A 15442-nucleotide genomic window follows, 5' to 3' on the forward strand; every position below is an offset into this window, starting at 1 on the left:
CCAATAGTTTTAGCTTTTGCTCGCATTTCATCAGTGTTCTCCGCAATGCGGAGCCAGGAGTGTTCAGGCAAATGTCTCTGCTTTGCCAAATACTGCCTTAAACAGACAACCGCCCTGAGAAGAGGCTTGCTTTTCTCTAAGGAAATTGCACTGTGGACCATTGATGCCTCTTTACCAGCACCATCTTCCAAGGAACCACGGGACCTTATCTTCAGCTCTGCTACCGTACATCTCACTCCCACACAGGACTACCGTCAGCTACGTTAGCACCGATTTCAGAGCTCAGTCAGTTTGTATCTGTTGAAGGCGCCAGCCAAGGTACGCGGTTACACAGAACACGTATCGCCTTGAGACACAGATGCACCTAGTGAAACAACAACATTTTGTCTTTATTAGGAGTTCCCATGGTAATATAACACAGAGTTCTTAAGGAATAAAACACAAGACTTGGGGTTGGGGTGGGGTTTTTTGCCATTGAGACAATGGTCAAATATCAGTACTTCTCTTTGTCTACACACATGATCAGCTTTAGCACTTACAGCTCCTCCACTCATGGTTCACAATCACAAATCCAAGGGTTAAATCCAGCTAGTATTAAATCCTACTTTTTTTTATTTTTAGAGCTTCAAGTCACTGCGGTTAATTAATTAATTAAGTCATCATCTTTTTTTTTCTTTAAGCATTTACATATGACATTCATTAAACAGACACAAAGCGGACGAGCTCTCACAGGAAAAAACATGCTTACATAGCCTGCAAAAATCTTTTTTTGTGATTTTTTTTTTCCTTTTGAAGAACAAATTAAAACTAAAAAGTCATCATGAGTCAGTGAAGGAAAAAAAAAGGAAGACTTAAGTGAATACTGAAGAGCCGCAAGTGTTTCGTAGAATTGAAACGGATCTGCAATTCTTTTTTTTTTCTCCCCAACTCGTTCAAATTGATTTTAACATACAGGTGAAAAAAAATGAAAATAGCTGCAATATATATTAAGTTCACGGATTACTTAACAAACAAAGTGCAAACTCTTTTCTGCAAAACTAAAAGACCCAAGAGTTAAACCTAAATGCAAAATGCATGGGTGAATATGGCAATGTTTTTCTGAACTTCTGTGTTCAAAGGGGCCTAAAGGAATCAGGTGCTGAAGCTGGGAGGGTTTGGGTACCTACATAGCTTCCAGATCCTCTGCAAATCCCAGCATTGATACTTCATAACAACAAATTTGGTTCTTGTTTCTTCAAAGCCTTCATATATATAGTTTTTTCCCTAAAAGAACCTGTAAACACCGTTTAAGAAAATACTCACAAATACGGAAAACCAAGGTCGATGTATGTGGCAAAGGACAAACGGAAGAGAAAGCAGAAGATGCAGCCAAGTGCCAGGGCACAGACAGTGGAGGTAACGCTGTGATAACTGCGGTAGAAAAGCTCTCTGTGCTAAGAGACAGGCCAAGTCCTCGGGACCGCCGAGCCCTCCAGCGAAGCTGAAGTGGGAATCTAATGGTGCAGATTTATTCTCCGCATCCTGAAAATAATAAGCCTCCAATACTAGGGCTAAAAGGCCTTCAATCCCAGAAGATACTTAAATGCCCAGACCCCGCTGACTGCCACAGAAGCTGGGGCTCCTAAATTCATTGAAGGACCACTCACGGCCTCTGGTTTCTCCGATCGGAGGCAGCAGGCATCTGAGGAAGGGTGGGGAACCGCCCAGCTTTCTCATGAATATTTGCACAAAGGCGGATTCCTGAAGGAACGAGTGACTGTGAAATTTGCGCTGTGTACGAGAGATTCTCAGCTGCTGGTGACCCGTCGAGCTGCTCTGAGGCTCCCGGTTACAACAGCTGGGCATCTGGACTCGAACTGGAATTGCCACAGATGCTCGGGCACACACTCAACGGACCGGCCTTTCGACGAGAGCTAATGATAAGCTCTCATAAAGTTTTAAATAACCACTCATCAATGGCCAGGAAGGGGGAACGTGGCTGCTACAGAAATCTTTCAAGCAACATGGTGCTCCTTGCCCATGGTGCCTGCTTATCCATTTCCACCTCCAGGAACAGAAGACAAACTAACTGCTACAAACTTCTCAAGAGACTCCGTCCCAGCTCCTCAGCTGCTATCCAGCCCCTTTGTTTGCACCAGCTCAAGACCTAGTACACTGAAGTGAAGATCATAGCTTATGAACCTGCTCCGCGACCGCCTATTGCAGCTAAGTGGCAAGCGTTGGCTGGAATGATGCAACCGAGGAATACCTGAAGTACCAGGGTGGCAGTGGCAGTGACACCAGTGGGACTCTGTAACTTGAATGAGGTTTGGGAAGGACCGGGGAGAACAGGGAGATCCCCAGTTCCGAGATAAGGCTTCATAAACACAATGATACAAACATATTAAAAACACACACACAAACATTAAAAAAAAAAAGTTTCCTCAAGGACCTAATTTGCAGCAAAATCCAGAAGGAAAAAAAAATGAAAAAACAAACCAAACCAAAGTCCCCAACCATTCTAGCTCACCCGATGGCTAGGTGCGACGCGCTTTGTCAATTCCTAGTGCTGGGTCCTGTTTCTCCCTCTTGGCAGCAGACAGCTATTCAGTGACCTCAAAGGCGGTGGCGGGGAATGGTTACAGACAGGCTGGGGTTCGTGTCCCTCCGTGCTTGCCTAGCTATCCTGCTGGAACACAGAACCCTACAGAATATCCAGTTTAAAACCCTTGAACTACTCTTCTGCTTGACATTTAAAAAAAAAAAAAAAGCTATTTTTTACATTTATTATTTATTTATTCCTTTTTTTGTGTGTGTCTTAAAGGCAGCTCCCGGGAAATTCACTTTGTCCTTCCTTTATTAAAAGAAAGATGCTGAATGGGACAGAGGCCACATATCTCAAACATCCTCTTTACATTTACTTTTGCATGTCAGAGGTGTCAAAACAGGGTTTATTTCCTTAAATGTGTAAGGGCTGAGGGGGGAAGTGAGAGGGGTTGGTGAAGATGAGGAGGGAATCTGAGGGGACTGAAAGAGGCGCCTTACTTCAGCCCCCCCTCACTGGTTGCCCGCAGTAACTGTCACAGGCTCTAAAAGAATCAAAACGGGTCTCCAGGTGCCCCCGTCCCCTGGTCCGCTAGGCGGGCACAGAAGGGGTCGGTCCTTAGCCCAAGCTGGTGATGTTGGCACGTCCCCCGGGCGGTGCCACGATGCGCTGAGTCGTGCGGCGTGGGATGTTGTCGTCAATCTGTGCCCCTGTGGGAGAGAGAAGCAACGTCAGGTCCCCCGGGATGGCGAGAGTTTGAGGTGAGCGAGTTGCAGGACAAAGGAGTCGGGAGAGCACGGCTGCGCTGAAACCCAACGGGTCCCCTTAGGCCACGCTCCAACGGTGTGCACCAAAATGCATCATCTTTGGAGGAAAAGCCCTCACCGGCCTCCAGTGCCTTAATTCTGCTGAAACCTGTTCTGCATTCATATCTCCACACCGACCACCTGAGCCACCCAGCCCTGCACAGAGAAGAGCTGGCTAAACCATTTTCCCTTAGCGAGCCTTTCTATTCCTATTTATAGTTTTCCCTTATTGCACTGAAACAGCACGCTGCGAAATCAAATCTGCCACATACCAGATCCACAGCTGGTCTCAGCTGGCAAAGCTCCGCTGAAGTCGGTGCCATCTGCCCTCTTCAGACACCCGGCTGAGGACCGAGCCCAGAACGCAATGGGGTACTCGGCATTCATGCCACGGCAGGAAAATAAGCAGGACTCTATGATAGCTCCTATTCTGCTCATCTTCCTTTCGAAAGGGATAACCTCCAAGCTAAAACCACCCCACAGCCTCTCTCATTGCCTTCCAATTTCAGCAGAATTAATTCAGAGTATGGGAGTATAAACAAGCCGTGATTTCAAAGCAATTTAGCCCCACAAGGTATGTACCAGACAAGCTGAACCCAGACTGGTGCAGGTTCCGCACGGGTGGGGCCTGCTGTTTGGCAGGGGACGTCTTAGCTGAAGATGCTGGTGTGACGGTCTTCGGCGTCACCGACACTTCACAGACGGGTCCGTCGTAGAGGCCTCGAGGCACGCCCCGCAGCTCGGCCAGCTGCAAAACACAGAAGCAGGCAGCCTTCAGGGCCAAAGCAGCCTTCAAAACAGATCTAAACAGCTGCCCAGATGTTGCTAAGCCAAAGACACACGTTCTGTGATTTCAAGATTTGTCTTTGGTAAGAGGATTTGAAAGTGTACATCACCTCCTCCGTGCTGATCCTTGGGTGGTAGCTGCTCCCTGAAGCAGCATGGATAAAATGAAACGTGCTCTGGACCGCTGTGGCTCCAGCTGGTTGCTAGCTGGTGTGAGCAACCTGCAGAAGACAGCCCGTCTGTCCCCTGCACCGCAAATTCTGTCCTTCAATGATCCCAACCTACCTGCTGTTGTATTAAAGGCTCCTGACAACTCTCAAATGAAACTTATTACTCATCCCCAAAAAGCAAAACAATGCTGAGGCAGAGGCAGGGCTGCATAAGGAGGAGCCAGGCCAGCTTCATGTCGCCAGCTTGGGAGCTTCAGATTGGGTTAAATGCAATTATTCCAGTTGAGATGCTGCCCAATTGGATTTATAGGTCAGACATGTATTTCTGTGGGAGACCAGAACACAAGAGAAACCACGGATCTGTTCTCTGTGGTGCTGAATTATTTGAGGTTGTAATTTTGATAATTTGCAATTTCTTCAAAAGAACGATTAAGGAAAGATCATTTGCAAGCAATGTGAAGATTACCGATGGTCAGCAGAACTAACACAGCTCTGGTTTTGTCCAGGAGAGGGTAACGCTTCAAACATCAAAAGACTTTTCTCCTCAGAAATCTGACTTCATCTAGAAATGAACTTCTTAAATTCTCAGCAACTAAGTTGCAGCTGAGTTCAGTGTCGTCACCTCTGTCAGTTTTTACCAACTAAAGGCATATCAAAAGGCAGTTTCTGTTTTGAATGGGTGTATTTTACAAAAACACTTTTCCAATTATTTTAGCCTCTTAAAAATAGAAAATTCTCACTTTTAAACAGTCAGTAGGCTGTGCCTGTGACTCACCAGTCACCAGACAAGAGCATCTGATCATATCTGACAGAAGGGAAAGCAGCATAATGTATCTGTAACAATAAATTAGAATTCTAAACTGTTGCTGAAAGGTTTGATATATAAATGCTATCAATAACTTCTCCCGGTACTTCTGCGACAGGAGAAGCCTGCCGGCTTATTTGCAGACTGACTTATGTCCAAACTGGACAGGTCCTGGACACATGCTCTGTCTAGGTGTCCCAAGACAGAGAAGAATTATGGAGCAGAAGAATAAAATTTGCAGAAAATCCAAGCTCAAGCCAAAGCATATTCCTGTAATGACTCAAGTGAATAGCAAAAATGAAAGAGGAATGAGATAAATATGGCTCCGATCCAGGGAACATTTTCTCTTGCAGAAGTGTGTGTCTGCAAGCCAGGGGATCGCATCTGTTTTCCGCCCGCTTTAACTCAGGACTTTCAGTGAGAGAAGAAACGTGCATCCAACCATTTCTACTCACCCTGCTCCTTGCTTTGATGCGCTTGTAAACGAAGTCAGGGAACGGTTTCCTGGGGATATACCGTCCAGATCCCTCAGTGACATGGAGATTCCCATCCTCCAGCACGATCTTCCCCTGGCTGATAACCACCAGCGGAGAGCCACGGCACTCCATGCCTTCAAAGATATTGTACTCCAGAGACTAGAACAAACAAAAAGCCAACATGAGGCAAACATACTCATCCCAGCAAAGCCTGCTGTGCTTTAATTAGCAGTCACCAGTCATGCTAATTGCCAAAATTTTAAGGACAGAGGGAAGCAAACTCAACAGCATTTACCTGAGTTGTATACGCTGTGGTTTAATAGAAAGGCTGGTCTTCATTATAATCAGCCTAAATTTATTAAGGATTTAGTGATGCAAAATTTCCGTTGCAAAAAGATTCATAAAGAGGAAATACGGTTTCAGTTGAGGATATCTCAAAGCCTACCTGTTTAAATGCATTTAGGTGCCTATCTCTTCTGAATTGCAGGGGATTTAGGAGCCAAATAAAGTTTTACCCGAGTTTCTCACTACAAATAATGATAATTTTGAAAAGCTGTATTTCAAAGCAGTGTTTTGGTTGATGGGTCAGGGACAAGGACAATCTTGTTTTACTCTAATGGGATTGCTCATCCTCAATTAACAGGATTGGAAACATTACACCACAGAAAAAAAGGCAAGTTTTAAAGGAATCACTGGTAAATGTCCCACCCATGAAGCATCCTGGAATGAGATGCACTTACAACCATGTTATTTGGGAACTGTTACTCTAGTACCATCTCTGAGACAAATCCAGGTCTTTTTTACCGAGTTAATAACGGAGTTTGCTCTTGAAGTGTGTTATAAGTATGGGTAGGCTTGACTGCAAATTTCCAATTAGCTAGAATGGCGGTTAAACCGACACTGAACGGGGTCCAGTCTGAAAAAGAGTTGTGGTGGCAAAGGAGGAGGCTTGGTTAGAAGCATATGAATTAGGCTGGTTCCAAGAACAACACTTTCTCCCTCTCTAGCTCCTAATGTTTCCTTGCCAGGCAGTGGCAAGAGCAGTGTGAATTCTTGGAAAATATCCGTATGTTGCTCTAGCATTTAAAAAAGTAACAATCATCTGATGCCACATAATCACTACGTCTCCCTGTGTTGCAGCAACTGCTCTGCCTGACTTTCAAAGGGGCTTTTGTTTTATATTTGACCAAACTAGGACGCCTTGACTCTAAAGGCATCCCTCGTTATCAGTTTCTCCTCTAACGCAAGGCACACGCACAGTGTGAGACACATAAAAATACCCCAAGAGGTGTAATACCAGGTATAACAGGCGACGCAATGACAGGAAAAGAGGTTAGAGATGGATGCGTAAGAAAAAAAGCTGTGATTTCTTAGACAGCCCTTCAAGTTCTAAACAAACCACTCGAAAACGAGAGCCCTTCATCCTCCATAGTCTTGGCACAACTTAAAGGTGCAGCGTTTGCAACAGCTGATCATTGAGTGCTGGGGCCTCTTACGTGGTGCAAGCGTTTCAGGGGGATCTGCAGTCCTTAGTGTATAAAGTATTTCTGAACGGTCGCTCCACGGTGGATCTGGTTCTCCTTCAGCCTAGCCCAGATCTATGGCAAAATCATGGAGTCAATCCTGATTGTACTGGAGCACATCCACAAAAGATAAAGCCTCTGAGTTTTGTGTTAGGAAATCTAAAGAATCCAATTCATTTCCTAAAGACAACAGCCATTAAACGGCAATAACTTTCAAATACTCCATCCAGCAAGCTACTTCCAGCTCTCCGAGCCATTCATAAGCACAAACCCAGGTTCAGACCATTAAATTTGGCACCTTACAGCGGTATGTCCCTGGGCTCCCTCCTCTAAGTCATTCCTCTCCAGACTGGAGGTCCGATGAGTCTGGAAGCACCTCTGAGGTGACTGAAGTGACCAGACTTCTGGGTCCGGATGCCTCTGTCAGAAGTCCAAGCACAGGCAGGACGAATCCAGGCCATCTGTGACCAATTCTGACACAGAGTTAAGTCACAGGGAAGTGAACCAAACCTTTAAAAAAAGTTTCTTTGTGAATGTGCCCAGGGATCCAAGTGTGGAAGAAAATTTTGCTCCTTCAGCTCCAGAGTGAATGAAAGCATTCACGGAAAAAAGAACAAGGAGGTTTTTTTCCAGGGAAACATTCCATAGGTTCATCGCCAGCAGTGAAACAAGTCGTCAACAAATGCAAACAGTGGTTGCTTTCTCTGAGACAGTGCTCGAATGTCACAGGGAGACTCCAACCAGCCCTTTGCACTGGGACCATTCTGCCGTTTCCCACAGGGTGGACAGCTTTGTCACTGTAGGAGCCAGGTATAAGATACGGGACACAGCTGTGGGCCACAGGCAAACAGTGCCTCTAAGAGTGCCACCACAAAGCCGCAGAAGAAACAAGGGGAAAGTCTGGTTAGTCTGGGTGCTGCCTTGTGCCTCCCTGTGCCAACTAACACTGGGATGATCACCAGTAAAATCATGTCTAAGTATGACCAGACACACGTGCCACATCAGTATGTGGTGTAAATCCACTCAGAGCCATTGATCTGGATCAGATCTCCAGCGAAGGTGTCCACAAGCTGACAAGCTTCACTGACCCCAACTAGGAAAGGGGCAGTTCACATTCCCACTGCTAGCAAGCCAGAAGGTCATAAATGACACATTGTGATAAGAGGCCTTTTGGTATTTTAGAAGATTTAAAGAGCTTTCTGTGTGCTCAGATCCTAACATCCAACACTCAAAAAGAGCAGACAATCTCTTTGCTCCAAGGGGAATCTCTGGGTATTCATGTGATTTCAGATTTGGACTCAATCGTCTTCCCTTCGGCTCACACAACTGAGCTGTACTGGGTGTAAGACCAGAGTGGGCTTGGGGCATCGAGAAAATAAAGCCCTGAGTTGTCATGAGCTCTAGTTCTTGGCAGCCCAGTCTGGCATTGAAGAAAGAGAGAAGGAAATAAGTAGCAGAGCTCACATCGTAGAAAATATCCTTACTATGTTATGAGTCTTGGCAGAGATTGTCTTGACACTGTCAGGATCCCAGATAACCAGATCAGCATCCGAGCCCACTGCAATACGGCCCTTCCGCGGGTACAGGTTAAAGATTTTAGCTGCATTTGTGCTGGTCACAGCGACAAACTGGTTCTCATCCATCTTGCCAGTCACCTGGGGAAAGACAAAAGGAGTCACTGCGTTAGCCAGGTGGGGACCACTCCGAAAAGCAAATAGCTGACAGCACAGCAGATTCCCAATGATCTTTACAGGGGCAAAAACCTCAAGTGGAAGGACCGTAACAAGCATCTGGGGGGAGATAACACACCACTGCGGCTCTTTCAGCTCTGAATGTCTAGTTGCAGCCTAAGCCTACGACACATGGGACGTACCACAGCTTTATCCCAGATGATGGACATCCTCTCTTCAGTGCCATTGGTTCCTTCAGGGATCAGGGTAAAGTTGTCCTTCCCAACAGCTTTCTGAGCAGTGTTGAAGGTGCAGTGGGCACTGCCGGTAACTTGGAGGTCTCCACTGGAAAAGACAATGATAGGTATTTAATTGATAGGCATTTAATGATAGGTATTTTATTGTCACTGGTTTACTCCTAAAGGTAAAACAGCCTTTTGCTTGCTGGCAACAACAGTCATTATTTTTATCACCCACTTGTCTCCCGATGACGCACACGCTGTGTGAACACAAAGAGCTCTACTCACCAGGACAGTAGTGAGTTGAGAAAATCAGGAGTGGTTGGGTCAGGACTCAGTGGTGGGGAAGTAACAAAAGCTGCCGCCTTAGCCCAATTCTTGCTCCAGTAATGAGATCCATCGGTACCCAAGCTGGCTGTGATGGGCTCTCCGTACACCACAGTGCCTACAGGACAGGAATACAGGCAAATCCACTGTGAGCACCAAGCCACATCCATCTCCAGCCTGGCTTCCAGGCATAAAGCATCCTTCTGAAATAGGACAGGTTGGGTAAGTCATGCCAGCATTGCACGCTGCAGGGTTTCTCGGTACTTCCTCTTAAGTATGTGATCACAGAGACGCAACACTGGGTTCAATTCACTGGCCTGGATAACCAGATGACCAGACATCATTAAACTCCTGGCCTGTTCAGTGTTCCTCTGAAACTATATTACATTTCTAAGAGCATGTTTTCACAAGCAAGCTGTTAATTTTATATGCCTATCTTGAGATCTCCAAAGAAACACTGAGCGTTTTCCAAAAATCAGTCCTTCAGAGTAAGTATCCAAACATCTAAATACCTGGGTTAATAATAAAGATACTGTTCAAGATACAGATAAGAGCATGGAGCAGCAAAATGTGCACAATACCTTTACACAATTGCTAAGGTCAGTGCTGATCAATCGTGCTTGAAAGGGTTACTGCGAAGGTTCATTGGATTGTATCCTGGACCAAGAATCTTACGAAAGAGGCTGAAGGGAACCGTAAGCGTGAGGAGATCCAGTCTGATCCAGAAGGGACGTGGAAGAAAAAGAATGAAGAAAAAAGCACCCACAATATTTTTATAAACGTGTGTGTATTAAAGATCTAACAAGGTTTGGTTTATTGGAGCAGGCTCTGGGCTTAGATCGGATAAGAGAAAACTCCTATCAGGAAAGTTTCGTGCCTACGGAGAAAGCCCATGGCAGAGGAAGCGCCGCCGTTTCTGGTTCACAACCGCAGCTCAGGGCAACTGAGTGAATCCCCCAAGGGTACACGGTGAATCTGTGCCAGAACTAGGAAATTAAATTGGATCTTCTGACTCTCTGTCCAGTGCACTAACCACCAGTGCATCCTTCCTCTTCATTAACATTTTTGGAACCACATGAAGGAACAGCGGATCCTGAAGGCCACGATACTTTGCAAGCTGGAATGCACCAGCAACATCTGCACACCAAGCAGATGCAAGATGCTGCGACTTCAAAAGCGGTGCAAGCTGGTAGCCCCACAGATCTGCTCACCAAATGAAACCTTCTCGAAATCCCTGTAAAGTGCCTATCCAGCGGGCTTCTGAGCCCAGACGCTTCGTCTATTTGTATCTGCCTGCAAAAGACGTGGGTAGTTAAAATACTAACCCCAAATACTTCAATCAGAAAAGACTGGCAAAGGCAACCCCAGAACTGGTCAGCAGGGTCTTACATGCTTCACCATGTACAAAAATACGATCTTTCACATACTGCGTGAGCTACTGTTACGTCTACAGGCTCCCAAGCTAGCGGGGAGAGAGTGCGTTAGCTGAGGCAGAAGGATGCATTAATGGCCTCACGCTGCTTCCAGGACCACACTGAAGCAGGAGGTGTAGGAACAGCCTTTGTCAGAGGGGATCCACCAGCAGAGGAAGAGGCCGTCTGACATCACTTGCCACAAATAGGGTTACGAAATCAGAACAAGGCAAAACACACGCTGGCTATTAATGGGAGGCCTGTTGTGGGCCAATACATTGGGAGGATTGTTCTGCAGGGAGCGATGTTTTGAGCCCCCAGATCTGCCAGCGACAGAGTCTGCAGGGAATCTCCTCCATACAAATGCCACTGGGAACATCTGGCTTTAAATAACATTCGTTCTCTTCCATTTAGCAAATCAATTCTGTTTTGTTTTCGCCTTGGATAGTCTTCAGTTATGTTTCCTCTGTTGCTTGGGAGGGCAAGGCTAGTGTGTGTGGCCCTCCTGGGTCACCCAGTTGGGTAACTGCACAGCATCTAAATTGAACTATTTAAATAAAGGAACAGAGAATGGTGTGCCATTATACCCCAAATTCTCCTTAAAAGGAGAAAACGCAATCTAAATTAAAACCACGTACGCTAGTTCACTCAGGAGGCTAAGTAAAGTGAGTTCTGTGGCTCACTCATCTGGGACAATGCCCGCACCTTTCACAGGCAGGGTAACACCCAGCCAAGTCAGGTTGTGTTTTATGGCTTCTGCGATGTAAGTGTACGGTCCCTCATCCCACTGCTCCTATCTACTTGCCCGCTAGCGATCGCAGGGGAGAGCAAGCATAGCGAGAGGGTGTTTGTGTTGATGCTGCATCTCTGGTGCACCTCAAAAAAGGAAGGGATGCTCCCCTGGCTTATAGGATTGAGTTGCGCAGCCACGTCAAGTCGTTTTCTGGGGTAATGCAACACGCAGCCACTTTTGCATGTCAACACATCTTCTCATTTCAGCATGATCTCCACTAATGGAGCTAGGAGGGGAAGGTTTATCCCAAACAGCTTGAGCTGCTTCCACGACACGAACAGAAAGAGTTGCCTTGGAAATCAGTCCTCCTCACCAACTCTGAACTCATTTAACAGGAATTATGGGACCAAAATACTTCTGAGCCAATACACAGACACAAATCTGTTTGCTGCGGTAGGAAATTAGCTCTTCTCGCACCAAACACCCAGATGGAAAGTGATGTCATTTGTATATCCATTCAGGCTTATTTAGACTGCATAAAATTAAATCCAACCCTTCTGAGGAAAGAAGGGGGAAAATCATCCCTCCTGCTTACTCACCCACCCAGAGCCGCTTTAAATAGAAATGAAGGGTTTAGTCACAGAATAAAGCAGGGAGACAGGCACTCACTGTGCTTTGTAACCCTTGCTCTTTGGGGCCAAGACAGCAGGGTCAGAACCCGAGAGAAGCTGCTGCATCACTCAGAGCAGCACAGCTGCCTCACAGACCTCGGGCAGAGAGGAGACACAAGGCAGCAGCATCCGCGGCAGGTCTGAGTCTTGCTTCTTGCAGCATCTTCAGGCAGAGTTATCAGAGGCGATTGCAGTTCCCAGCCTAACCCAGACTACTGATCCCAGTTCCTGTTTGGACGCCAGGCTGTGAGTTACAGCACATGAGGAATATCTATTTCACAAGCAAGGAGCAGAGTGGATAGCTGGAATCGGTAACCTCTTTGGCTACTCCAACTAAATCCAACAGGGCTTGTGAGTCGAGACCTCCGTCAGGATGCTGGGAATCATTTCTGACCCCAGGAAGCAGCTCAGCAGGAAGCACCAAGGAAAGACCACACCAGCTGGAAGGAGACAGCTTGCAATCTCCAGGGGAATGCATTAAATGGAGACAGCATGGAATTACTCTGCGATAACATGAAGGTGCACGGATCGATGTGGTAGGACGAGTGGGGAGAGAGAGGCTCCAGGCTGAACAGAAGAAACGGATCCTGGCACTGATGAGACCCCTGAATGCTTGTCTGTGGGAGATGAGACAGAAGCAGTTGCTTGGGACCTTTCAAAAAAGAGCCTGGACAATAGCACTGGAAAAAGAAACCTTTCCTGTAGGGATGAAGCTTATGTTGGCAAGGAGTTGAACTGCATGAGCTAATAGGGTGCTTCCATCCAAGGGAAATAACTTACCCTTTTTCCTGGCTTGAGCAATGACATCAGCTGCACTTTTGCTCATCACCTTGGTGATATAAAGGGGGCAGTTGGTTTGGTTGGCGATGGTTATTGCCCGGTTCACAGCCTCCGCCTCCACCTGAGAAACAAAGTCAGCAGCAAGTTATTAGTATCCCCATGTGTTAGCACACCCCATTCACCCTCAGAGGGTCACAGCCTCTGCTGTCACGGGAAAACAGGGTGTGCAGGGCCGAGGCGAGACTTTCCACTTCTCCAGTTCTGAGCCAGAAAAATGTACACTGTAATCAGGATCATTAAAACGACATCAAGCTGTAGTACACTCTCATTACTACCTTTTCTCCCAGGCTGCTTCAAAGTTTCCCTGCAAGCAGACCGAGGTCTAAACTAACACTCCAGGTGCTCAAGGTCAGAATGATTAAGCCCCTTCTTTAACCTAGACAAAAACAAGCAACTAAATGTTGGTGCAACAAAACTATTCATGTTCCAGCCCACGCAGAAGAGAGATGCTGTAGCCACATACTCTGGTAAGCCACGTTTGCAAACAAGCCTCCTAAATTGTACCCTCCACTAAAATATCTGGCTTGGGATCTGACAGAGGGTGAACCACCCCATAAATCAACTACTTTTTCTTGCATGTGTAGAGAGAGAACCTCAGCAAGACTGAGGGTCACTTTATAACTACAGCCTTAGAATGAAGGTCATCACTCTGCAGACTTTTACTAATCAAAGCAGTCCAGATGACAGATTTAACAACAGGGTAATGCTCATAGTGCCTACTACCACGGAGAACCGAGCCTGCGATACCACAGGCGTTTTCCAAGCGAACAAGAGAGGACACTGAAACCCAGAGCAATCAGACACCTGATTCCCAAATGCAAGAGGCTACCAGCACCTCCCGCGGACTCTGGTGGGATCGGCACATGCTCCGCACTTTGGAAAATCTGCTCTACGGTGACTTATCGCAGGCCAAGCGCCGTAAACCATCATCAGTCCTGGAATCAGACCGCATTGACTGCTGGCTCCTAGCACCGTGCTTGATCCACTGAAAGAAGCACCTGAAACCACGGGCCCATCAGCTTAGGGAATGGTGTATTCGCCACACTGATGTCCAAGTGCCCAGAACAGCTCTGCTCCCATTGACAAAGCCACCACCTGTAACACTGCTCTGTTTGCAGCTGGACTGCTCGAGAAAACCAGCACGACAACAGCTGGGAGTTTTCAAAAGAAAACCAGTCCCCCGAGACCCAGCAGGTCGGTCTCTAGTGCCGAAAGGGTTAAAGCTCTGGCCTGTCACCACGCCAGGGCTTGCGACTAACCCTCCCCAGGCAGGGTGATGTACAGAAAGGGGCATTTTCTGGCCCAGCTGCCCCATGCAAATGGAAAAGGCTGCAAGGAAGGTGTTTATTCCAGGACATTTGACTCGGGTATGCCACAGCCAGCAGCACTTGCAGGGAAGATGGAAGCTGAAAGGAAGAGGCAAGAAAAACACGCTTGTCCCTCCTGAGAGACAAGGAGAGAACTCAGATGGGCCAATGCTTCCAGGCCACGGCATCCGTTTGCAAACCGCCCGTTTAAAGCAGGCTTGCACACAGCCCTGTCAGCGCAGCGCATGGAAGTCACGTTTCCACGCGGTGCCTTAGTTTCCCCACTTGCCGAGCAGGGATAAAACCACGCACATCTCCAGACTTTTCACCAAAAGGCATCTGAGCAACTGCTAAACAGGAGGAGAATATTTTCTGCACAGAAGAGAAGGCGGCTGCTGAATTCATGCCTTGTGCCCAGATGCTATGGTGACAGGCACATAACAATAACCCAACGACTAGTCCAAAGGGGAGTGTTTGCAATTACCAGTATGCATAAGAAGCCCTAGCACAGCAGTTCTCTTGGAAAAAAAGACAGACATTTCCTGGAGCACTTGGACTGCTTGTGCTTTCAGCGTTTTTGTGGCTAAAATAAAAACAAAAAAAATGATGGATCGCTCTGAAAAGTCATCACAGAATGATCTGAGCTATGAGGGGGAGAATTTTCCAGAAGGTGATGGGTGATACTGACTTGGGATGGTGGTGTCTTAATTAAGGCTCCCTTTGCCGGCTGGATCAACGTGCTGAATACCATCACCTTGGCTCAACCCAGGTTACTGAGGTGAGCAAGCTAAACCCGTGAGTCAGCAGTGGATCATAAGCCTTAATTCATGCCTCTGCTCAACCTGGGAATCGAGAAGATGTGTACAGAATCACAGAACCACTAAGGTTGGAAAAGACATGCTCCAAGTAAGTCACAAACGCACGTGGCCAGACCCCGAGCGCTTCAGTCTGAGGTAGATCTCACTGAATTGAGTGGGAGTTTTGATTTAATAAATATTTTAGACTTGTTCAACAACTCCTGCTAGTTTGCTGTAGATGGAGGACTGAATTAAGCAGCTCTTCAGCAAGATGACAACCGTCATAAAGTCCTTAGGACAGGCTTTACACTCCGTAAGGGGCGGCGTGAAAAGCCAGTTCCAGTGTTAACCCCAGA

At 46.8% G+C, this 15442-nt stretch overlaps 1 protein-coding gene across 2 annotated transcripts in view; it reads right to left on the reverse strand.

Annotated features, from left to right (window-relative positions):
• Positions 1–2818: 2818 nt before the first annotated feature.
• The window catches only part of DPYSL2 (dihydropyrimidinase like 2), a 52251-nt gene continuing 39627 nt past the window's right edge, over positions 2819–15442 (reverse strand). For both annotated transcript variants that reach the window (XM_059831586.1, XM_059831587.1), the window contains exons 8-14: positions 12923–13043; positions 9288–9444; positions 8964–9105; positions 8575–8745; positions 5547–5726; positions 3913–4078; positions 2819–3234 (exon numbers count right to left, since the gene is read on the reverse strand). In XM_059831586.1, coding sequence (XP_059687569.1) covers positions 3143–3234; positions 3913–4078; positions 5547–5726; positions 8575–8745; positions 8964–9105; positions 9288–9444; positions 12923–13043 — 1029 coding nt within the window. In that variant the 3' untranslated portion in view covers positions 2819–3142. The remainder of the gene's footprint in view (positions 3235–3912; positions 4079–5546; positions 5727–8574; positions 8746–8963; positions 9106–9287; positions 9445–12922; positions 13044–15442) is intronic.

This window comes from Gavia stellata, chromosome 31 (assembly GCF_030936135.1).
Source record: "Gavia stellata isolate bGavSte3 chromosome 31, bGavSte3.hap2, whole genome shotgun sequence".
NCBI classification, from domain to species: Eukaryota; Metazoa; Chordata; class Aves; order Gaviiformes; family Gaviidae; genus Gavia; species Gavia stellata.